At 32.8% G+C, this 24,604-nt stretch overlaps 3 protein-coding genes across 16 annotated transcripts; all 3 read right to left on the bottom strand.

The window, feature by feature from the left end:
• Positions 1-1,941: 1,941 nt before the first annotated feature.
• LOC106388400 (ETHYLENE INSENSITIVE 3-like 1 protein) lies at positions 1,942-4,581 on the bottom strand. 4 transcript variants are annotated; one of them, XM_013828461.3, is made up of 2 exons: positions 4,256-4,581; positions 1,942-3,906 (listed from the first exon to the last, which is right to left on the bottom strand). In XM_013828461.3, the coding sequence occupies exon 2, from the start codon at positions 3,861-3,863 to the stop codon at positions 2,148-2,150; it is 1,716 nt and encodes a 571-aa protein (XP_013683915.2). In that variant the 5' UTR covers positions 3,864-3,906; positions 4,256-4,581; the 3' UTR covers positions 1,942-2,147. The 4 variants fall into 4 exon arrangements, with proteins under 4 accessions (XP_013683915.2, XP_013683916.2, XP_048608741.1 ...); XM_013828462.3 differs by having other exon boundaries at positions 4,244-4,529; XM_048752784.1 differs by having other exon boundaries at positions 1,942-3,899; positions 4,244-4,529.
• Positions 4,582-9,598: 5,017 nt separating this feature from the next.
• On the bottom strand, positions 9,599-12,939 carry LOC106385745 (lamin-like protein). Of its 11 annotated transcripts, none has more exons than XM_048752780.1 (5): positions 12,737-12,939; positions 10,354-12,313; positions 10,244-10,287; positions 10,062-10,162; positions 9,599-9,972 (listed from the first exon to the last, which is right to left on the bottom strand). In XM_048752780.1, exons 1-2 carry the CDS (start codon positions 12,894-12,896, stop codon positions 11,970-11,972), a joined length of 504 nt encoding a protein of 167 aa, XP_048608737.1. In that variant the 5' UTR covers positions 12,897-12,939; the 3' UTR covers positions 9,599-9,972; positions 10,062-10,162; positions 10,244-10,287; positions 10,354-11,969. The 11 variants fall into 11 exon arrangements, with proteins under 11 accessions (XP_048608737.1, XP_048608740.1, XP_048608738.1 ...); XM_048752783.1 differs by lacking the exon at positions 10,244-10,287 and having other exon boundaries at positions 10,354-10,452; positions 10,569-12,313; XM_048752781.1 differs by having other exon boundaries at positions 9,599-9,977; positions 10,244-12,313.
• Positions 12,940-22,738: 9,799 nt separating this feature from the next.
• LOC125584387 lies at positions 22,739-24,604 on the bottom strand. Its single transcript, XM_048752773.1, has 2 exons — positions 24,566-24,604; positions 22,739-23,757 (listed from the first exon to the last, which is right to left on the bottom strand). The coding sequence occupies exon 2, from the start codon at positions 23,747-23,749 to the stop codon at positions 22,790-22,792; it is 960 nt and encodes a 319-aa protein (XP_048608730.1). The 5' UTR covers positions 23,750-23,757; positions 24,566-24,604; the 3' UTR covers positions 22,739-22,789.

Here is a 24,604-nt window from a genome sequence, read left to right as displayed (position 1 = left end):
TTAAAATTTTATATAACTATTTCAAATACAATAATTATATTTTACGTGTTGAAAATAACCAATTGTTTAAAAGTGTCACATGTATTTGTTGTTTCTTATTATATATTTATCTTATTGTATTTGCATTTAGTTATTAAACAAAATAATATATGTATGAAATGACCATATTTGAAAATTATTTTGTATTCAATTTATGTTAAATTTTTACCTACCCTTCAAAACTAGATTTTATTTTAGCAATATTTTTACGTCTATTCATTTTACATAATATGTTATTGTATATACAAAAGTGTAAGATATGTTAGTTTTTATACATGTATTATATATTCTGCTAATGTTAAGCCGTTATGTCATCATATTACATTTTTAACATAAATATTTTATATTTACGAAAATAAAATTTATAAATCTATCATTTTAATATAATTTTATCATATCTAGTTCAATATAATAATTTTAACATGATTGATTATGATTATAAAATAGATACAAGTAAGACATAATTTTAACTTTTAATTTATAAACGATAACTGAATATATTAATGCATAATAATTTTTCATTACTAATTACGAAATTAGTGAAAATATTTACATAAACGTTTTGAAAATTAAGATATTGTTAAAATATTTAGATGAACATAATAATTTTCTTTTAATATGATTGATTCTGATTATATAATAGATAAAAATAAAATAGAATATATTTTTTTAATTTTATAAACGATAACTGAATATATCAATGTATAATAATATTTTAATACTAATTACAAGTTAGTGTAAATATATACATATAATTATTGAAAATTAAGATCTTGTTAAAATCTTTTTAAACAGATTTTTTGAAATTTTAATATATATATTTATATTTTAAATAAAAAGATATTAAAAGATATTATGATTAAAGTAGTTTAAAGATTCTATATATTATTAGTCTTATTAAAATACATTTAATAAAATTTCTTAAGGGTGGTCCAACTTAAAAATTACACATGAAAAAAGTCGTGATTTCTATTTTAGTAGAATAGATTGGTTCACATTTCTACTTTTTTGCTCTCGAAAATTTAGCCAAGACACTACTATCATGTTTTAGAAATGTATTTTTGCATTGACATTTTTCTGGTGTGTGGCAATTTTGCTGTTTTTCCATGTTTATTGAATCAATTAAGATTTAAAAGTCGGTTATTAGATTCTTTATTTCTGCATCATCTAGCTATCACATGAAAGGCATAATAAAAAGAAATAAACAAACAAAACGGGTGGATGAATGTAGTCAGATTCGGCGATGAAAAGTCTGAAAGAGTGGTGGGGTTTCACTAAGCACATCACATGGGCTGTCCACAACCAAAGGAGACAACCACGTTTGTCTTCTCTTCCTCCAAAACCAGTCTCACCATTTTGCTTTTTCTCACCCTTATTTTATAAATATCCATTTTGGGGTTTTACAATGTGGATAAAACTATACTACAATTTGCCTGTGGAGAAGAAGCAGCCGACAATTCTTAGCTAAACCTTACACTACCTGTTGATTTATTTATTTATTAAAAAAATATTATTTAATGGATGTTTTGACTTAAAAAAAATTATTATACAGCAATGAAAAAGATAACTTATATTATAAAATATGCTTTTTATAACCTTAACAATATAGCTGACCCATGTGTTCTTTTCTTAAAATATTGATTGTGAATTGACTTTACTAGTAACAACCAACAGAATTGACAGAATTTTCTGTTCATTTTGGTTACTCATGCATAAATATATGTATCTGCCTATTTTAATTTATTTGTAAAGTTAATACAACAAAGTTATTATTTCTTTCAAAAAGTTACATATATTTTTATCTTGTTTTCATGTTTATTATACGAGTTTTCATGGGACTTAAAACCAAGATTCAAACAGCTTACAGCTCAATTGTCATTGTTTTCAAATAGCATTGACAAAGATGACCAAATGATAATGAGTTTATTAAACATAAGCTGACTCAATGACTTCACACACACACAAAAAAAAGAAAGAAGATGGCTTCATCATCATCAACAATATAGATGAGCGTTGGTGCCAATAGAATATAAACTCCAAGAAGTTAAGTAACATGGAGTTTAATTATACAGTTAATAAGAAAGAATGTTGCAGAGAAGAGATTAAACTCAGAACCATATTGATACATCTTGCTGCTGCTTCCCCATTCCTTCCATAACTCCGGCTTGCCAGTCATTTTTGTAATCGAATGATGAAATATCAAACGAGGTCGAATCAAACACCATCTGAGACTGATTGTTAATCTCACTGTTCCCTTGTTGCATAAACATCTGATTGCGGTTGAAACAAAGCTGTTGTTCTTGATAATTCTGAGCTGCTGTTGAATCAATGATCATGCTTTGATTTGAAGCTTGGCTGCTCTGGACATTTCTGTCATACATAGCCATTAGCTCAGTGATCATCTTTTGCCCATTTTTCGGAACTCCATAGCCTGATAGGTCGATGGGTTGGACTGGCTGAGGAAAGGGTTGTGACTGTTGCGATACAACTACTGGCCTCACTCCATACGCTAAACGATTATCTCTATATGGACAAACCATTTGGTGATTGTCCCTTGAGCTCCTGTCCTGGAAACCAAGATTGATTTTGCTGTGAGGACACTGACCATTCTCACAAGTGAAACCTGGTCTCTCCATCATCATCAACACATTCAGATCATTGTTCTGCTTCCTCTTCAAGTTTCCCACGGTGGCCACGACTTCTTCCTTTACAGGAAACTGCTGCATTCTACAAATCCCAAAGCTTGTTGGACGATTCATACTCACCACTATCTCAGGTTTGAGCTCTTCCACATCAAAACTCTGTTGCTGTTCCTTGTCAAAACATTCAACATCATACTCACTACAATCATTGATGAGAAGAGATCCACTTCCCACAGACTTAGAAGAAAGAGGAAGACATGACTCGGGATAAAGCTCCCGAGCCACAACCTCTTCTTGGTTGATAATGGCAAGCCAAGTGGCACTCTCTTTCGCTGTCATCTTATCCTGCAAGCATTTCGATTGCCTCACAAGCTTACGGATTTTCGCAATATCAGGCGACATGTGCTTGATAACGGCAGTCAAAACACCGACTTTCCAAGCTTTCTTCAAATCATGAGGCTTCTTATAAGGAGGAGAAGCTTGATCACTAGGCAGACTAAGCAGAGGCCACCACTCTTCTCTCCCATTAGGCCACCACGGCGGTGGAACACCTTTCTCCAAAGGAAACCGTCTCTGCGGAGGATCACAGTGTTGCATCAGCGCCGACAAAAGCGATCCAAGAGTTGTGTCTTGAAGCTCCTGAAGTGTGTGTGGTGTTGGTCCAACAAAACTATTACAATCATTACTCCCTCCAGCAATATTGTTCTCTGCTTGGTACTTGGCAATGGCGGCTGGACCATTACGGTCAAACCTGACTTTATCTTTCCACCACTCCCTCAGATTGTCAGAAGCACCGGTCACTGGTTTGCCTTTCTCAGGGATGATACCGTAAACAAAGCCTTGAGCTTTACAAACTTCCATCATCTTCAACATGTATTTCAAGATCCCATCTTGAGCTCTCGACATTTTCTTCCTCCTAGCTTGCTCTTGTGACTGTCTCTGCTGCTTCGACGCGTCCACTCCTTCTTTACACTTGCTCTGCTGCTCCTTGAGGCGTTTTAGACGCATTTTGTCTCTCCACATCCTTCTCTCCAGCTCATCAACATCCACCTCATCGTCTGTGTAATCATCTTCAACCACTGGATGATCTTTTGGAAATGGACACACATCCGTTTCTCCAAGAGATGTCGAAGAGAAGAAATCCATGTTTCCATACATGCCCATCTCGTTAAACATCATCATCTCTCTCTATCACACCACACCAGATCCAATCCACTTCTGTTACCTGAAAAATAATTATTAGTATTTATTTTATCTTCCTATAAGTCAATTAAGTATACAATCAGATTTATAAAGTAAACAGAACAAGAGAAGCCTTAATTAATTGCAGACTAAATTCAAAACTAATTAATCAGCTCATTGACCTAGAAAAAAAAAAAAAAACTAAAATATCAACAACAAAAAGAACTTTTTAGTTGATTTGACAAGAAGACATCAAACTAAACTGAAAGAGTCTAGAAAGTAATTATCTCATCTGCACTTAGATAACAATTAAACCCAAAAATCTGGAAAACATTGAAAAAGCATCAACATAAACAGAAACAATAAGAGCAGCTAAAGACCAAGAGTGTTGCCTGAAAGAGTTGCAAATAGAGAGCACCAAAAGTGGTCTCTCTCTATAGCTTTTGTTTGCAGAGGGTTTTAAAGAAAGAAGATAAGGAAGTGATGATTGTTTTTGTCGAAGCCTCGGTTTTGAAAGATGAACGAGGAAAGAAGAAAAGTCAAATGAAGATCAAATGTAGAGAAAAGACACATTGATCACTGGAGTCCGTAGATGAGAAAGAGCGAGAGAGAAAGGAAGATGCTATGCTGGTGGCGGATTTAAAGATTAAAGTTTCACCGTTTCATCTTCTTTTTTTCTCCTTTTCTTCTATAACAATTAATTTAAAACAAACATTGATTGATAGGCCTATTGATTGACGACAGTCAACCACTAAATGTGAAGTTGAAATAAAACCAAATTTAATATTTATGGTGTTATATTTTATTTTCCGTTATCACTCAATCTTAACGCTAAACTTTACATTAAAATATTTTTTTTTTTAAATTTAATTTTAATAATTCAAAACTTAGACTATTGATAATTTATAAATAATTATTTTATCACTTTAAATTTTATATTTATTAAAGTTTTGTAATTTTAGTTTATAATATTTATTTACATTTTATATTTTTGTTTTTAACTATATATTTAGGTATATATTTTAGGTCGGTTACAATTAACATTTCATACTATTAAAAATATAAATGCATGCTAAAATGATACTTTTTAAAATCTTGTATTTACTTATAATACAAAAGTAAATTTTATTATTAAGAGAAAAAATAAAAATATTTTTAATGGTTGGTAAATTTTATGATTGTATTATTAAATCTAAATGACTCAGTTTATAATAAATTTAGTACTATTAATTATTCATTATTGATCATTGTAACTTAAATAAAGATTATAATCGATAAATTTTAAAAAGTAGAAATATACTACATTGTAATAATACTGAAAAATAAATTACATCGTGCTGATTATGAAAATAGATTACATAAAACTAATTTTCAGAATTAATATACTTGGACCACAAGTGTTCAATTAATACATTTTAAAATTTAATGTGAGCTTCTGGGTCTTTAATTTGCTTGTGTCAAACTAAAAATTCCTAAAACTGAATATCATCATCACTTGCCATCTCGACTTTTACCGTTGGGTATTCCGATTGTTCTTTAATTTTTGTATCAATAATATATTCGTCATTTTTATCATATTATAATACAAGAAGTTATATGTTTTTTTTTGATAAAGGGCTTTACAAGAAGTTATATGTTACTCCAAAAAGTATTAGTTTGGCCACAATTATAAATCTTGATTGCGATACTCTAAATGCACATTCCAAGTATTTTTTTACATGTTTCTTTCTAATTTTTTTCATTTGGGCCATGTGAATAATGAATTCTTGGAATAATAGTGGACTATTTTACACATACACCATCAACTAGATAATAACTCATTCTATAGTTTTCCATTTATAAAAATAAAAAGAGTCATGTCTTTCTTTGAAATGCACTAGTTGGTCATATATACACTATGGAAATAATTTTATGAAATTATGTGGTATTTTGCTCATAGTTTACTATTTAATAATGTATATCTATTTATAATTTTATATATTAGTGTAAAATTTTATGAATTAATATATGTAATATTTTATATATTTTCTAGTTTTATATAAAAGTTTTATAAATTTAAATTAATTATAAAAAATATAAGAACCATATTATAAAATACAGATAATTTTGAAGTTAAGTTTGAAGTTTTGTTTTTGAAAAAAAGATACTTTTAAATTTCAAATATAAAATTTTGCAAATTTCAAAATTGAGAATCTTTTTGAACAAGCTTTAAAAAGAAGATTGAAAGAGAATAATAAAGACTGAAACCCACTTTTGATGGTATCAATAATTTGTCTATCCAACGGTTTATAGTTTATTTGTCGCCTATCATCTGATGGCTGCGAAAACGTATCAACAAAATCGTGAAACAACTTTCCGTTGACCAACAAATTGCGTCTAGTTAAATTTCTAAGTTTAAAACTGTAAGAAGCCATTTTGTTTTGGTAAACACCTAGAAATTCAGTTAATTATTTATTTTATTAGGGGAGGCGTGTGCTATGCGCATGATTCCATGGATTGGTATTCAGAAAAGATATAATTTCGTTGAGTTGAGTGTGAATATGATTATGTTAACTACACTAAATTTCCATTATATAACTAAAAATGATCGAATTCTTAGTATTTTTGCTGTTTAATATTGAATTGTAATCTTTTATAGTGTTTTAAATTTATAACACTATAAAATACATATATCAATTGGATTCGATCAAAAGAAAATGAGATCATGATTTCTAATACTATTGTATTCTTTCTTATGAGGGTTTATAAAATAGTAGAGAATGATGTTCACATTTAGAAGAACTCTTTGTCAAAGTTATTATAGTTGTTCTGTAGAATGTTAGTAAATGATATTATTAACAATTTGGTTGTTTATTTGGTTCAATCATAAGTCGGTTTCTGTCATTTTTCTCTCACAAATACATCTGCCGCCTCTTCTTCTCCACCACTTCCATCTGGGGCGGAGGCAACTTGTAAAATATGGGTTCATTGACCCTTGTAAATTTTGGTCAAAATTAATTTGAAACATATGCCTTTAGACTGATTTCCAGCTTTACCTTACATGATACCTAATAATTTAGTGATCATTTAATTATTATTATTATTATTACTTTTATCCTTATTTTTTATTTTTCTGTTGGAAATTTGAAAATTCTAAAATTTCTATCTTCGACACAAAATAATTAATTCCTTTCTTTTCACATGTTTATTTTGAAATTACGTTTTAGATTACATTAACCGTGTGCTTTTTCTTAACCGTACCAACCATTTTAATGTCAATATATATATGGATGATATAATATAGTTCTTATAATTAATTACATATTATTTTATAATATATATATTAATTACATAATATATATATTTATATATATTTATTGACCCTAGACAGTTCCATGGAGTTCAAAAGAGTTCAAGAGACTTCAAGAGGATTCTGGAAAAATGACATTGTTAAACTAAATAGTAAATCATTGAACAGTAACTTCGTGAACAGTAACTCAGTGAAAAGTAACAAATATATTTTAATTTTTAATGAAATTTTAGTGATTTATTAATATATTTTTAATGAAAAATTAGTTTATTATAATTTTTACTACTAATTTTACTATTTAAAAAAGTATATATTTGTTACTATATTAAAACAATTCATAAAATATAACTATTTTATTTTTTTTAATTTAATAGATTTTAATACATTTCTTCTTAAGTTTAATATTTAAACAATTCGAAAAGAAAAGCCAATTTATTATTTTTAAAAAATAAGTAAGCAGCATAAAAATATTTATGTGTATTTGAGAAAAATTATATTTTTGTTTTTTTATATGTTTCTTCAAACTCACATCAACAAAATTGTGAAAATAGTGAATTCCGCAATTGTTTTCTTTTTTGACCACCAAAATTTAGGCTAAACCAAAAAAACTCCAAAGTTTACAGAAAATCATAACTATTTGATGTATTGTTAGCTATAAAGATTATGAGTTTTTTAAAAACCCCTCAAGTATGTTTCATTCAGGTAGAACCCGTCAATTAATGACTTAATGTATATACCCCTCGAGTCAGTGTTTTTAACAAATCAACACCTCCAACTACAATAACGTTAAAAACTGTGATTTGTCGTTAAGTATAAAACGCAGCATTTCACTAAATGACCGAAAAACATCACGGCTTTCATATATCTTTTTCTTATTTTCTGTTTTTGCTATAAATTATTGTTTCTGTTTATAAAATTAGGAAAATATAAAACAAACTAAGATACAACATTCCGTACAGAGTTTGTAGAAGCAAAATCTTAATTCTCAACACCTCAATGACCAAATGAGTTGACAAAAAATAACAATGATCAATAAGAACAAAAAGCTTAAAGGAAGTAAGAGCTCAAACTTGTAAACCAAGAAGCGACGAAGAAGAAGATGGTGGTCATCTAACAGATGGAGCAGAGGATCTAAAGGGTCTAAAGAAATCAGGGTTTGAAGGCAGAGAAAGCGATGACTGAGTTATGTCCACCGAACCCAAACGAGTTTGATATGGCAACATTCATCTCATGCTGCTTTTTTTTTTTTTTTTTTTTTTTTTTTCATCTCATGCTGCTTCTTCTCGTTTGCGACCGTAAATCTTGTTATGCTCAAGTGGTTTGTGTGTTTTATGTCGATAGTTTTTGTTTTTGTTTTGTTTTTTTTTAACATTTGCTTATGTCGATCGTTAACTACTAAGACATATATGTTAGAAAACAAAATTATTGCTATTCAGTACTCTAAAGAGAACATGAGCTTGAAACCTTGTATGTATGCAAATGAATCATCTTTCACTACAGCCTATATGTTGTTGTGTACAAGATCACAAGAACTGTAAAAGTGACCAAACCTGTCCAAAGATTTCAATTGCAGGAGAGAAGTGAAGACACAGTTCATAACATCTATAAGTCTTAATATCAAAACGAAACACCTAAAAAAGGCTCAAATGACCTTTAGCCGAGACAAAATGAAACACCAAAAAAAGGTTCTAATGACCTTAAGCTCAAATAAGCTGAGATAATTCTGTTTGCCTCACGATTCCTTGACTCTTTGTTTTGCAATTTTGACACAGGACACACTAAACACAAAAGGAGTCTCTAAGAGCACCTCCAATGGGAGGTTCTATCCATTTCCTAAAAACAAAAACACATATATGTGTATGTGCATATACATATATGTGTTTTTAGGACTCCAATGGGTAGAACCTCCCATTGGATCTAAGCTTCTGTCGAATTCACCCTGTCTTGAACCTCACAATTGAAACTCAAAAATCTCTCAATCTGAGAAACTAGGGTTCGTCATCTCTGTGTCTTAATAATTTGGGGATTTTTAGAACATTGTAGGGATTTAGAGAGGTTATAAGTCGTGAGCTTAAACTACTTGCTGTTTGAAGTTAATGTTGTGTTGTTTTATTAAGATATCATATAGTTTACAAAACAATCAAAACACTCCGTAGTGTTAAACAGTACAGTTAACGGTAGGGATCAATTCGTTAGACAAACTGAATTGAGGAGTTTATACGTTGAATCATTAATTGAGGGGTTTATACCCGAATGAAACATATTTGAGGGGTTTTTACATTAAAAATCCAAAGATTATTTATGGAGTATTTGATGTATTGTTAATATATATGGTTTGACTTAATGGAGTTCAACACGTAATGAGAGTAATAAATATATGAAAAAATTAGGGCCAAGAAATAGTTCATGCGTCATTATACCCAAAAGTAAAGAATATGCAAGAAAATGAAGTAAATTTATCAGCTTGAGAATGCAGAGTCTAGTTGAAATTCGAAATACGCATAAAAATATAAAACCCGGAACATGGTTCTCAGTGAGAGAAGTTGTTGTAGTTATTGGTAATGTGAAAATTGAAAAAGCCTGCAATGCAACATAACGGTGAGAGTGCCCAGCGATGCAATCCCTCCTGATTTAGACTGTGTAGTATTTGCGTATCTTCTTTGCAGAACTTCCCGCCTTTTTATCTATTTCTTCCTCTCCAGTGTTACTGGCATCAACATGGGCGATGGTCCTCAACTGAATCATACACAGTAGCTCTTTCTCCATTAGACATGGTAGCAGCTTTCCAACCTCTTATGGTCCTTCATTACTCTCACAAACCTAACCTTTCAAAATATTAGCAGTAGGAAGAGGTGACAGTTTAGAGCTGCATGTTGTTTTTTTCTTAATGAAAAAATCAGAGTGCTTACATCTGCAGGTAAGCACTGCTTGCGCCACTCATTGTCAAAATAGAAATGAGTGCCTGAGGTATCGTTGAGAGAGAGCCGACCTTGTATTTACATCGACCATACTACAGAGATCATAACTTATTAACCAGCAGAATCCAGAAATATATAATACGGAACCAGAATCATCAACATTCTATACTGACCGTCGTTTGATGCTCAGAGAATTTGTAAAACATAGTATAAGAAGCTGTAGAAGGTTAGATCGAGATTCAAGACTATATATTAAAAAGCTTAACATGGCGTAGCATCTCACCTCCAACCAACATAGGGCTAGTATTGATCGTCAAATCCACCTTTGGTCTACGCCAGTGGCCATGATCAAAAAGAGTTTCTTAGAGATCGTACATGAGCGCTGGTTTGTGAAAATGAAAAGGATTTGACCTCAGGCTTGCAAGTAGGCTCAATCATGCGGCTGATGGTGAAGTAAAACATGCATTGATGAAGAGGTAGTGTGATTAGAGAGCTAACTTGATTGCTAGACATTACTGCGACCTATGTAGCGTAACGGCGGTTGTGCGGGCTCCGCCACTGCTTCCATCATATCCTTCCTCCTCACTTCCCTCGTAATCCACGTCTCACAGCTCATCTTGTCCATCTCACTCGCTCTCCTATCTTCACCAACCTCAGATTCTCCTCTCCAATTCACCATCGGCCTCCGTCACCTCTCGGATCCAAACTTCTGCCGCCGCGCTCGTGTCTCTTTGAGCATCGCACTATTTGTCTCCACCACTGGATTCGCCGGCCTCTGCTCCGCGGCTGTGTTCTGCTTGTCTACTGGAGTGATTGAGAGAATAGGGTTTAGAGGGTTTGTAACTGGGTTGCTTTACGGCGTGCTCTTCGTTCTCAATGAGCGATGGGTGTTAGAGTCCCAATCATTCAGGATTGTGTCTCTTTGATTCTTGATTTATTGTGATCTTCACTGATTGATACTTGTTTTGATCCACACAGCATCCACCGGTCTTGAGCTTCAAGATTGGTCTCCACTCGGCGTAACGAAGACCTGAAGCTATCAGGAATGTTTTATGTTCTTTTCCACGAACATGCTATTGTTTCTACTAAACTGGTTGGATGGGGATTAGTTCGCCACCACGCTTGACTTCTTCCCAGAATCTGAGCAACTTGACCTCAACGGTGGAAGGACAACGATCTGACTTAAGATCAGAGGAGTTAGCCTTTAGAAGGAAATAAGTTTGCTTTGTTGTTTTTACAGATTGAGAGAATGATTATCAAGTGAAGAAGGCTAACATTTTTATAGCTGTATACACCGCCTTGGAGAAGACAGAGTTGCAACAGATCGCATTGTTGTGGGTCGATGGCCTTAATAAGGCAATAAAGGAGATGAATCTGTAACTGTGAACATTACGCTTGCTTACGACGGAAGACAAAAAGACACCATTGAAGGCCGTCCATTTTAGCAACCCAGTCACTCCAAACTCCATTGTTGTTTGTCTGAGTGTGTATGTGAACGGCACCGATGTCGGAGATTGAGGAGACTGGTAAACCCTAAATTCCGGTGTGCAAATGAAGAAGACGTAAATCGTGGTCTGGCTCAAAGGATTGAAACAAAATTTAATTTAATGAAAGACAGAGTTTAGAGGAGAAATGACAAGTGGCAGCTGCTCAGCATTCGAACTGATGACGTGTCAATAAGAGGTGAGAGACAATATATTCTCTATATAATACTAAGATTCTATCTAAAATGATTCACTAGATTTAATCAACTAGAACATAAAGAGATAATGTAATGAACATGTTAGAAATTGACCTTTAGTTTCAATTTAAAGCAACAAAATCCATTTAAAAAAAGAAACGAAATAGTCACATATCACCAAAATCCAATTCAACAAAGAAACGAAATAGCCACCTAGCCTAGTCGAAGTATAAAGCTTTATAAATGAAGACCGTGAGAATGGTGGTAGCAATAGCGGTGAAAGCGTTTGAGTCTATTATGAGAGTGTTGGCGGTTGAGGCGGGAATGATGGGAACGGTCGTAGTTGAAGGCGGCGGCTGAGGAAGGACGTTAACGGAGAGCTTCATTCCTTTGAGGCAATAACCTCTACCGCAAATAAAGTAATAAGGCTTTGGTTGAAGAAGTTGAAACACATCTCGTCCTCCTCTTGTCACGTTGAATATAAAATCATTATCGATGCACTGCTCGTAGCTACTCTTGTTTACTTGGAGGATGTTGTGACGGGTCCGATCGAACCCAAAATCTACCAATTTTAGATGAGAAATTAGATTAAAATTTACCATAATTCATATACAAATAAAAAAAATGGACCAACCAAACTCTAAATCGATATCAACCAAACTCTAAATCGATATCAACCAAACTTTCACCTAAATCAGCAAAATAAATCATATTTTAAAAGAAAGAATTTAATAAATTATCTAAAACTCAACCCTCAGATACAAAAACATTACTCTAAAATGGATTTAAATCTTGAACACTAAGTCTTAAAAAGATAAAATAATGACCCCTCAAAACTTAAATAATATGAAATGGTGTATATATTTCTTAAGTTTAAAATATTTGACCTACTAATTAATTTGGTTTTGTGGTTATTTTTTTTTTGTTCAAAGAAAATAATTTAGGAAATTGAAAAAAAGAATGAAGTAATGTTATATAAACTAACAGAGCCAGTCGCCGGAGTAGAAGCGTTGGTGGTTGGCCCAATCGGAGAAGTTAACATCGGGTTTCCAATTGTATTTTCCACCGCCTACTCTGTGAAGACTCGACTCTACTTCAATTATCATCATCATCATTAATAATGCCCAAATAGTTCTTATCCCCATTTTTCTTTTACTTTTGTGGTTAACTTGGTTTGTGCTTGAATGGGTTTGTTTGCTTTATGTATATATATTGCAAGGAGCATGAACATTAGCGTGAGTTTCATATTTGCATGAACCACAAAACTTCAGTTAACTTCATTGTATACGCATGAGCTTTGTTCACACACCTCTTTTTTGTTTTTTTTTCTCTAACTCATATTTTTTTTTATTAATCCTTTTAATTATTCGCCAGTCTGATGGAAGATCTGGTCCCCTTCGATGAATTTTTCCTTCTTTTTGGTCGACAAGGATTCTATTTCGGCCCTATATTTTAGCTTTTTCTATCTTAAATTATGGAATAAAAAAATTATAGAGAAAAGAAAGAATTACTTGCATCAGAAGAAAGTTATCAAAAAAGAATCCATTTTTTACACGACATTCATTTTTCATCTTTGATTTTTATATACTCCTTTCATTAGATTCACATTTTAGAAAAATATTTTTGTTTCGAGTTACATGTCGTTTTTGTTTTTCAATGTAAAATTTATTAACTCTCACGTAATATGACTTTGTATATTCTGCAGATTGTTTTCAAATTAGTTGAATTGTTATTAGTTAGATATTTAATATTTTTTTGTTTAAAATTATACAAAATCAAATCCCCTATATATTAATAGAAAAACATTAAAAAGTTGTAACCTTAAGTTTGTATTAATTAAAAAAAAATTGCTTAGGTATCACTGAATTGAGATGTCAATTTGGCTTACATGGAAGTATAAGAATCAGTTGAAAAATTAGTAAGTCCAAAATCCAATTGTTAGGAAAACTTATATTAATCCAAACATAAATGTATATGATATGATGAACTCAATATTCAACGATCTCATTAAATGAATATTCGGTGATCTCATTAAATGAAACTTTCTTTAAATGGTTCAAGGTTAAAAAGTGTAAGATATATTCTTAATCCGTATTACTTGGACATAAATTCAAATCAAAGTTTGCTATATATTATGGCCTAAATATTGCATGCTTTTGTTGTAAATCGGAAAGTAATGATTTTTTAAGTGTTGATTTTTTTTTATTTATAGCAAAGAGATGCATTTATTCAAAATTGTTTTGTTAACAGAAGAAAAAAAGAAGAATATTGTTAGGTTCTCAGGTCTTCCTCACTAACAGAAATTTATATAAAGAGTAATACATAAATTAAGTTTTTTTGTTATTACCAAACGAACTTATATATCAAATTTTTTTCCTTGCAACACCAATTATTTAGAACTTAAATTATGAAAATTTTATATTGAAGACTAAGAAAAAGCTTTGGCACATGCCTAATTTTTTTCGTAGTCTAGGAAAACATTAATAATGACCTTTCATAATAGTTAGTGATATATATCATGTTAACCTAACTTTCATCCTATACAAAGTATCAATTACAAACAAATACTACCATCATCTTTCTATATTTGGACCTTAAGTATAATAAAAGCCGGGCTACAAATTTTTATGTTGTCTTAATGTGATCCATAACCAAATTATATTTTAAATTATAAGCCTAATCCAATTTTAATTGTCTTTTAATATTTCATTTTTTTTCATCTTATGTTGTCAAAAAGAAAGTAAAAATCTGATATTCTGAAAATTTGTGTAACTTCAAAATCGAAAATATATAAATTTTATTTACTGATAAGTTAGTAAAATAAAATATCCAAATGTATATGTCCAACATATAGATGATTATATAAACAATCAAAATTTGTATACACAAATTTGTCAGTACAATATGTTTAATATTTTAATAATATAACTCAATCCGCGCAAAGCGTATGTCTTATCCAAGTATTTTATTAAACTATATATATATGTGCCAACTCCAAAACATCGTATGATAAAAAACGGGAGAGTATTAAGTTACATTTGATAGACGTATTTTATCCTACAAAGAGGAGGCAATTCCTCATGTTAGGAAATTTCTAACATCCATAAGAACTCCCTTCGACTTCATCCTAAAGCAAAACCATGCTAAATATGGGAACATATCTGACTCTTTTCAAGAGCCACCTATAAAGCAGTTTTATTTGAGGAAGCATGGACTCTATTCCAGCTGTTATGACTCTTGCTGTTTCAATGTTTTTATAGAAGATGTTGAGAGGCAGAAGTGAGAAAACTGGTGGAACTCGATTTTGACTAAGTGGACTTTAAAATTAAGGTTAATCCTCTTATATATAACGAATAACTCTTAACAAGTTTCAAAAGTCTTATATAAATGCATTAAACTGTATTGGAGAAAATATGTATCAGACCATACTCTAGTCTCTTGCTTCAGTTGATGAGCTTACACACTAAAGAAGATTTTCATACAGTCAATTTTAATTTTGTATATGGTCAATGCATAATTAAATAGCTCTAGATAAAAAAATCTCCTCGTGAATGCAAATAGGTTTTCGGATTTAATGAGACCTTTTTATACCACTCATATCCATAATAACAAGAGGATGTGACCAATTATTAGTTGGTTTAAATATTATTAATGATGTCTTAGTATAACATTATTGTCTATATACTCAATATGGATTAAGATTTTACTCTCATTAATACTAATGATGCCAGCAAGAAAATCCCTTCAGACTCCTTTCTTTCTCTTTTCATTTTTTGTTTTGCCTGAGGTTACAAGTTACAACACAAAAAGGATCAATAAGTTATGTTATTCAGTGATGGAAGATGAAAACATATTCAGTTCTATCCTAAACTTTGGAAGGTCATGTAAACGTCACACTACAAAAAGTTTATAGAATTAAGGAAAGAGTGTCTCGGCTTTGCAAACTCATTTTATTTCCAAATTCTTGTATTAATATGTGTTTATCAAATTCTTTAAAAATATTCAGTTTGTTCTATTATAGAATTTTCAGTCTTATAATCTTATCCAAAAAGAACCTGTTAGACCGCAAAGATACCACCCCATCATGGAAGAGAACCAACAGAGTAACGATCTTCTACAACCTTGAAACTATAAGAGAGATGTAGCCGTCAATCACGCTCCGATCGCATGGTCGTGGTTCATCCACCATGGTTTAAGTTTTGTCCTTAAAAACAAGTTCATGGGGGAAAAGTAAGTCAAACTGAATCTGCCAATAACTGTGGACTCTCGCCTTTGTAAATTAATATCACAATACATCTGTATATGAAGTGTATTTTATAAAATTTTACAAATATATATTTATAAAAAAATTAAATATATATTTTACAAAAGAATTGGTGTTATAGATTGAATAACTTTTATCCTCTGGAAATATGGACAACTGAGTACTAAAATATTAAACTTCTGATTAATTTATTCCAAATTGTCTTATTATTATTTTTTGTAAATATGTATAAAAGTATTCAACTTATGAAAATATATTACTATGGTCATTATTAAAATGTCCCACACAAAGTCTTATAAAATATACAAGAAACCGTTGGAAAATTATGTTTACTTATTATATTATTGATATTTTATTATGATATACTAGTAGTAAGTTTTCTGTTTTTTTTTTCCAAAACATTTCCATAGTTTCTCGGCTTGAATATATATATATATATGTGGTAAAACTATATTTTTAAGTTTAGTATTAGATCCTTTTTTTTACATATGGCATAATGTAATTTAAAGTAGATGCAAGCATAATACTTCTAAACCTCATTCTAAATTAAAAATTTCAAAAGTAGTCATTTTATTTAATAAAAACATTTTAACATGTCATATAATTATAAATCCATCATATAAAAATAAAGATTACATTCAATGCTATTTTGAAACTTTCTCTCTCCGCATTGTGTTGTATGACACAATTAGGCAAACAAACAAAATATTAATTTTGTTCCGCACTTTCAAAGTGCGGAATATATGTCGGTTAAATTGTGTCCTGAATGAAAACAAAATATATACTCTTTTGTTGATTTTGAAATTTTTTGTTTTAGGATAACACCATACCCTATTTCTGATGCATCAGTCTCTACTATCATAAATGCATTAGACTGTGTAATAACTAAACTGAATTTAATTTAATACTTTTATTAAGTTTCATTCGATAGATGTATTTTAACCTACAAGAGAAGCCGATTACTTCCCTCGACTTCATCTTAAAGCAAAACCATACTAAATTGGGAACAAGTACAACTCTTTTCAAAATCCACCTATAAAGCTTTTTTTTGTTCGAGGTAGCATGAATTATATTCCTCATATTCCAGCTCTTATGACTCTGGATATCTCAATATTTATAGAATATGTAGAGAGGCAAGAAGTGAAAAAACTTGTTGAACTCGATTTTGACGAAGTGGACTATGATCGTTGCCCGGTGAATTTTTCGACGAAGATATCTATCGGAAACACTGAATGCTAAGCACAATGTCATCGCTGTAAGAACTATGCATTAGTGTATATACTTGTCAAAATCGGAGTTGTACTAAATGAGAAATATAGTTCAAAATAGAATTGTACATCCAGAATAGTTCTAAGAAGATATGATCCCAAGCAGATACTTGACTTCTAGGCTCAAGTTTTCCATTCTTATATGAGGTCGGAAACTTTATTAGCAAGAGGTCGGCATGAAGTGATTCATCATGCTCAAACATGGACCATTTGAATCGGAGAATTTATGGAGGAGATCGGGTTTTAAATTTCCAGAAACCACACGATTATATAGCCGTAGTTGTTCAGGGAACGCCTTTGAAGAAAGAATACTAAAGCCTTTCCTTAAGCTTCCTTTCAGATATTGACTACCATCAACCAAGGAGAAAACATAGAATAAGCGTGAGGTAATAATTCCACATTGATTCGAACCAACCCATATGCTCAAAAAGAAGAGTTCCAACGAAATGATACTGATAAAGGAGAGTAGAAGGTTCCACGAGTTATTCATTCTGAACCGCGGGAACCTTCGTCTCTTCGACACAAAAAGTTTTATGAAGAGGCTGATGGTGACGAGGATCCATGTGCACTCAAATAAAAGTAGTTTGTTTGCTCCTTCGTATAGGTTTCGTGTAGGCGTCTTTCCATAAATTGAATATTGGAAAAATCAAATTCGGTGGGTTTTCATCGTGAGCCCCCATCGCGAGTCGAGGAACGCCAGTTAGTCGACTAAAAAGTCTGCAAGCCTTGTCTCGACATTATTATAATGTCGGGAACCATATTCCTTTTCCCTTTCAAACTCAAAAGGAAATAGGTGAGTTGAAAAAATTGTAAAGCTTTAGAATTTAAATAAATATAAAAACTATCAATGTTTTAACATTGTAATATTAAGGCGAATTCACTTATTCATAGCGGATAACTCTTAATAAGGTTCAAAAGTCTTACATTAAAGTGTATTGGAGAAAAGAGTTACCGGACCACACTCGAGTCTCGGGCCTCATTTGATGATCTTACAGTTTAAGAAGATTTTTATAGAGTAAATTTTAATTTTGTATGGTCAATGCCTTATTAAGTATGCTCTAGCTAAAAACCTCTACATGAATGCAAGTAATTTTTTGGATTTAATTGAAACTTTTTACAACCACTCTTCTCCATAATAACTATTATTAATTCTATATTAGTATAACATTATTTGTCAATATATTTATATTAAAAAATTTCCTCTCATTCATACTAAATGATGCAGGCAAGAAAATCCCTTCAGATTCCTTTATTTCTCTTTTCATTTTTTTGTTTTGTCTGAGGTTGCAACACAAAAAAAGGTTCGATAAGTTATGATCTTGAGTAATTGGAAATGGAAACATATTCAGTTGTATCCCGAAACTTTGGAATCTCAAGTAAACGTCACACTACATGAAGTTTATATCTGTTATAAAAAACTAGAATTTTATTGTATCGAAGAAATTTAAATAAGGACAAAATTTTATACCCGTAGGAGAAGATAACACTGATAACAAGAGAGGATGTGTGATTAGAAGAAGAAGGAATGGTGTGTTTACAATCGATCGAAACGATCGTTTATATAGAAGAGAAATTCACTGTGCAAATAGTGCAGCGGGCCCCACATCTTTTATATTTTTCAACGTTTGCGGCTAATCTTTCATAACACTCCCCCTTGGGGACCGGTGTCACTATCCACTCTCGCTTAACGTCTATGTTGCCTCGTTAAAAACCTTTCTAGGAAAACCCAATGGGAAAAACCATAGTAAGGTAAAAAGAGTACAACTACGTAAGCTCCCCCTCGAATGAGCAGTCATAGATCCTTCTGATGACGCATTCCAATGTTACGAACATGTTTTCTGAATATCGAAGTCGGAAGTGATTTTGTGAAGAGGTCAGCTGCATTGTCGCATGATTGGACATATCTTACTTCAATCTCTTTCTTCTTCACGAGCTCTTGAGTGTATGAGAAGAACTTCGGATGAATATGCTTCGTTCTATCGCTTTTGATATATCCGTCCTTTGTTTGAGCAACACATGCTGCATTATCTTCATATAAAATAGTTGGCTCCGTATTTTCGCCAATCCCGCTGCTTGAACAGATGTGTCGGCTCATTGATCTCAGCCATACACATTCTCTACTTGCTTCATGGAGTGCAATGATCTCAGCATGATTTGAAGAAGTAGCCACGAGCGTTTGTTTCTGGGAACGCCAAGATATAGCAGTGCCTCCGATCGTAAAAACGTATCCTGTTTGCGATCGGGCTTTGTGTGGATCTGAAAGATATCCTGCATCTGCAAAACCAACCATTTGACCTTTTGAACTTTTAGGATAAAATAAGCCTAAATCAATGGTCCCTTGGAGGTAACGAAAAACATGTTTGATCCCATTCCAATGTCTTCGGGTTGGAGATGAGCTGAATCTTGCCAAAAGATTCACAGCAAATGATATATCAGGCCGTGTACAATTTGCAAGGTACATCAGCGCTCCAATTGCACTTAGATATGGTACTTCCGGACCAAGTATCTCTTCTTTCTCCTCAGGTGGTCGAAATGGATCACTTTCAATATTAAGTGACCTAACGACCATCGGGGTGCTAAGAGGAGTTGATTTATCCATGTTAAATCGTTTCAACACTCTTTTAGTGTATGTGGATTGATGCACAAATATACCATTTTGTGAATGTTCTATTTGTAGGCCAAGACAATACTGTGTCTGTCCTAGATCTTTCATCTCAAATTCTCCTTTGAGATAGTCTGATGCCTTTTGTATTTCTCTTTTGAGTTCCGATAATGTTAAGATCATCAACATATACCGCGATTATTACAAATCCGGATATTGTTTTCTTGATGAAAACACATGGGCATATAGGATCATTCACATATCCTTCTTTTGTTAAATGATCACTGAGACGATTATACCACATACGTCCAGATTGCTTTAACCCATATAATGATCTTTGCAATTTTATTGCACATAACTCTTTAGGTTTGGAACTTAATGCTTCTGGCATTTTAAATCCATCAGGAACTTTCATGTAGATATCAGTATCTAATGATCCATATAGATAAGCTGTAACAACATCCATGAGACGCATCTCTAGATTTTTATCAGCTGCTAGACTCATCAGGAATCTAAATGTAATGGCATCCATAACTGGAGAATACGTTTCTTCATAATCGATTCCAGGTCTTTGAGAAAAACCTTGAGCCACTAGACGAGCTTTGTATCTCGTAATCTCATTTTTCTCATTTCGCTTTCGAACGAAAACCCATTTGTACCCAACTGGTCTCACATCTGCAGGTGTGAGCACAATAGATCCAAATACTTTTCGTTTATTAAGCGAATCAAGTTCAGCTTGTATTGCATTTTTCCATTGTTTCCAATCATGTCTCTTTTGGCATTCATAGACAGATTTTGGTTATGGATCATCGATTTCTTCATTTATTTCACTTGACACAATATATGAGAAAGCATCATCAAGGTCATTTTGTTCATTTCTATTCCATATCCTTTTATTATGGATGTAATTAATAGAAATCTCATGATTATCTTTCGATTCATGATGCTCTGATTCATGATGCTCTGATTCATCAGAATCCTTATCATTTATTTCCTCCAAAATATTTTCTGCTATTTTGGGTGCATCATATATTTCAGCTTTTTTCTGTTTCCTAGGATTCTTATCCTTAGAACCAACAGGTCTACCACGCTTCAGGCGTGTTTTTGGCTCTCGTGTGTCATCCTCCTTTTCTTGTTCATTTGGCATTTTGATACGAGCAGGAGCATTTGCAGCTGGTATATGAGATTTAGTTACCGTCTTGGTATCTACAAATGCATCAGGTAGCTGGTTAGCTATACTCTGTAAATGCATAATTCGTCGAACTTCTAGTTCTGACTCTTTAGTGGGAGGATCAAGATATAACAATGATGGTACACTCCATTTTATATCACTTCCAACATTTTTGTTTTCTCCCCCTAGAACTGGGAATACATTTTCGTCAAAATGACAATCAGCAAAACGTGCTGTAAAGACGTCACCAGTCTGTGGTTCTAGGTATCTTATAATTGATGGGGAATCAAAACCAACATATATTCCCAATCTTCTTTGTGGTCCCATCTTTGTACGTTGTGGTGGTGCTACAGGCACATATACCGCACAACCAAAGATTCTAAAGTGGGAAATGTTTGGTTCTCGACCAAACGCTAACTGTAGTGGGGAATACTTATGGTATGCACTCGGTCTGATCCGAATGAGTGCTTCTGCATGCAAAATGGCATGTCCCCATACAGAGGTTGGAAGTTTTGATCTCATGATCAATGGTCTTGCAATCAATTGCAGACGCTTAATTAAAGATTCAGCCAAACCATTTTGCGTATGAACATGAGCAACCGAATGTTCAACTTCAATTCCCATTACCATACAATAGTCATTGAATGCTTGGGATGTGAATTCACCAGCGTTGTCTAGTCTAACTCTTTTAATAGTATAATCAGGAAACTGCGCTCGCAGTTTGATTATCTGAGTTAGAAATCTCGCAAATGCCACATTTCGAGATGATAATAGACAAACGTGTGACCATCTACTGGATGCGTCAATTAATACCATAAAATAGTGGAATGGTCCACAAGGTGGGTGTATAGGTCCACATATATCGCCTTGAATTCTTTCAAGGAACTTTGGTGATTCTTTATCGATTTTGGTTGGCGATGGCCTTACGATCAATTTTCCTAGAGAACATGCAACACATGTCATTTTATTCCCTTGAGAAATCTCCTGGATTTTCAGTGGATGACCATGTGAACTTTCTATGATTTTACGCATCATTGTAGTGCCTGGATGGCCAAGGCGATCATGCCATAATGTGAACTCTTCTGGGTTCTGTTTTACTAAAAGATTTGATTCGATCTCATCGATATAAGTATGATGTAGTCCCGAAGGAAGTTCTGGAAACTTTTCTAATATGTGTTTTCTGCCACATTTCTCAGAAGTTACATACATGTATTTCTTTCCATCCTCAGTTGCAGACTGAGTATCATATCCGTGAAGATATATGTCTTTAAAACTCAACAAATTCCTTTTAGAACTTGGAGAATATAGAGCATTATTTATGGAAAATTTTGTTCCATTCGGTAAAGTAAAGTTTGCTTTACCAGTTCCTTCAATCACGTCTGCAGGACCTGATATTGTATTGACGACAATTCTTGTCGGTTTTATATTAGAGAAATATCTCTTTTGTCTCAGAATAGTGTGCGTTGTTCCACTATCTGGTATGCATATTTCACGAATCCGTTTCTTGGATTTTGCTCCATTAGCATTATGATCCATTTCTGAAATTGTCATAAATATAAAAGAAACATAAAATTCATTCATATAAAGAAAAAAAGACACAATAATTATACAATAAGATGACGTTAAAAACATCATTATTTGTTTAAAACATGAAATATAATAATTATACATGGTAATACTGAAAACTATTCAATACTCTTATCATAGGCATTTCGATTCTCTTCAGGAGTAATCTAGTCCAGCTCATTAGCGAAGTCGGAGGATTCAAGGTATGAGGTCCCTTCAACATTTTCCGTGAGGTTCACCTCTTTAGCCTTTCCTTTCGTGGACTCTTGATATAACTTACAGAGATGTGAAGGAGTACGACAGGTACGGGACCAATGTCCTTTACAACCACATCTGTAACACACTGTCTCACGCTTCTGGGTGGTATCCTCTTGAGTTTCTTTACCCTTGGAAACTTGCCCGGGTCTAACCCACTTATTAGATCCCCTCCATTTGGGATTGTAAGTTTTTCCACGTTTGTTGTTGAAACGGCGGCCATGACCTCGATTGGCATGGTTTCTTCTTTCCGAATTTTCTATCGCCGTAGCATTCACTTCAGGGAATGCTTTGGCTCCCGTAGGCCGGGAATTGTGGTTTTTGATTAAGAGCTCATTGTTCTTTTCAGCTAACATGAGCGCAACCATCAATTCAGAAAATCTCGTGTACCCGCATTTTCTGTAAATTTCGGGTAAGAAGTGAAGCTGTTTGTGGAAAGTGATGTATGTTTTATTCATCATTTCTGCCTCAGAGACAGGATTACCACAATACTTCAGGAGTGCAACTATCCGCAGGACAGCGGAATTGTAATCCTCAACCTTTTGAAAATCTTGGAACCTCAGATTTTTCCACTCTTCTAGAGCGTGAGGAAGGTTGATTTGTCTCTGGTTATCGAACCTTTCTTTTAAAGTTTGCCACAGTTCAGCTGGGTCCTCGACGTTTGCATAGTCGTGCGTTAGACTTTCATCTAAATGCTTCTTCAGGAAGATTATCGCTTCGGCTATATGTTCGGGTGGTGATTTGTTACCGATTACAATTGTTTCGGTTATCTTTTTCATCACCAGATATGGTTTCACGTTTGTGACCCACCCGACGTAATTTTCGCCAGTTATTTTCAGGGCCGGGAACTGGAGTTTCTCGATGTTTGCCATTTGTAATTCTAAAACACAAAATAATAATTTTATTAGAACTTCATAATTAAAAACCGTTTACATTAATCATACAAGCAATTACAAGGAGAAGCGATGTAAAGAAAATTAAACCGATATTCATCTTAAATTCACTCGGAGTAAATTCTCCAACGAATAAACCATAAATAGAAACACAAATAAAAATGGCACATAAAAACAAAAGTGCGCGAATCATCTTTCTTGAAATGAAAAATCGGAGGAGAGCGATTTGAAATTTTTGAGAGAAGATGAAATGTTTTGGATGATGAAATGGAGTGAAAATGAGTTGTATTTATAGGTGAAAAAATACTGTTCATAACCGTTGGAGAAAGGGGAAATTTTTGAAAAAAATTCTTTGTGACCGTTGGGGTTAAATCGAGTGCACCAAAAATTAGTCTGAAAATATCGTATTAAACGGTCAATCAAATCTATAAAATTTCATAAAAGTGAAAAATTATGACAATAAAATATTTATGTTATGACAACAAATCATGGGACGGCTCAGCCGATCAATGCAGAGTAATAAATAAATTATACGGCAGCTCGGCCGACCAATTAGTAATAAACAGAATATAAGGCGGCTCAGCCGACCAATAAATAATAAACAGGATATAAGGCGGCTCGGCCGACCAATAAATAATAAACAGGATATAAGGCGGCTCGGCCGACCATTAAATTAATTAAATTACTAATAAATAATATAGGCGGTATTCCGGCCATTATAACATGATATAAATAATAGTAGAGGCGGTATACCGACCATTATAACAGGGTATAAATGATACAAATAAATTTTACCGAATCGCAGAGTGATCGTGCTGATAACGTGTTATAAAA

The sequence above is a fragment of the Brassica napus genome, chromosome C3 (genome assembly GCF_020379485.1).
Source record: "Brassica napus cultivar Da-Ae chromosome C3, Da-Ae, whole genome shotgun sequence".
Lineage (NCBI taxonomy): Eukaryota > Viridiplantae > Streptophyta > Magnoliopsida > Brassicales > Brassicaceae > Brassica > Brassica napus.
The sequence above is the reverse complement of the archived record's forward strand: the minus strand, read 5'-3'. Positions and strand labels throughout refer to the sequence as shown.

Coding starts and splice junctions, on each gene's coding strand:
- LOC125584387 (XM_048752773.1), bottom strand. CDS start 23,749: ATGGCAAACATCGAGAAACTCCAGTTCCCGGCCCTGAAAATAACTGGC.
- LOC106388400 (XM_013828461.3), bottom strand. CDS start 3,863: ATGATGATGTTTAACGAGATGGGCATGTATGGAAACATGGATTTCTTC.
- LOC106385745 (XM_048752775.1), bottom strand. CDS start 12,896: ATGGGGATAAGAACTATTTGGGCATTATTAATGATGATGATGATAATT. Junction 12,314..12,736: donor CTACTCCGGCGACTGGCTCT/GTTAGTTTATAT, acceptor TAAAATTGGTAG/ATTTTGGGTTCGATCGGACC.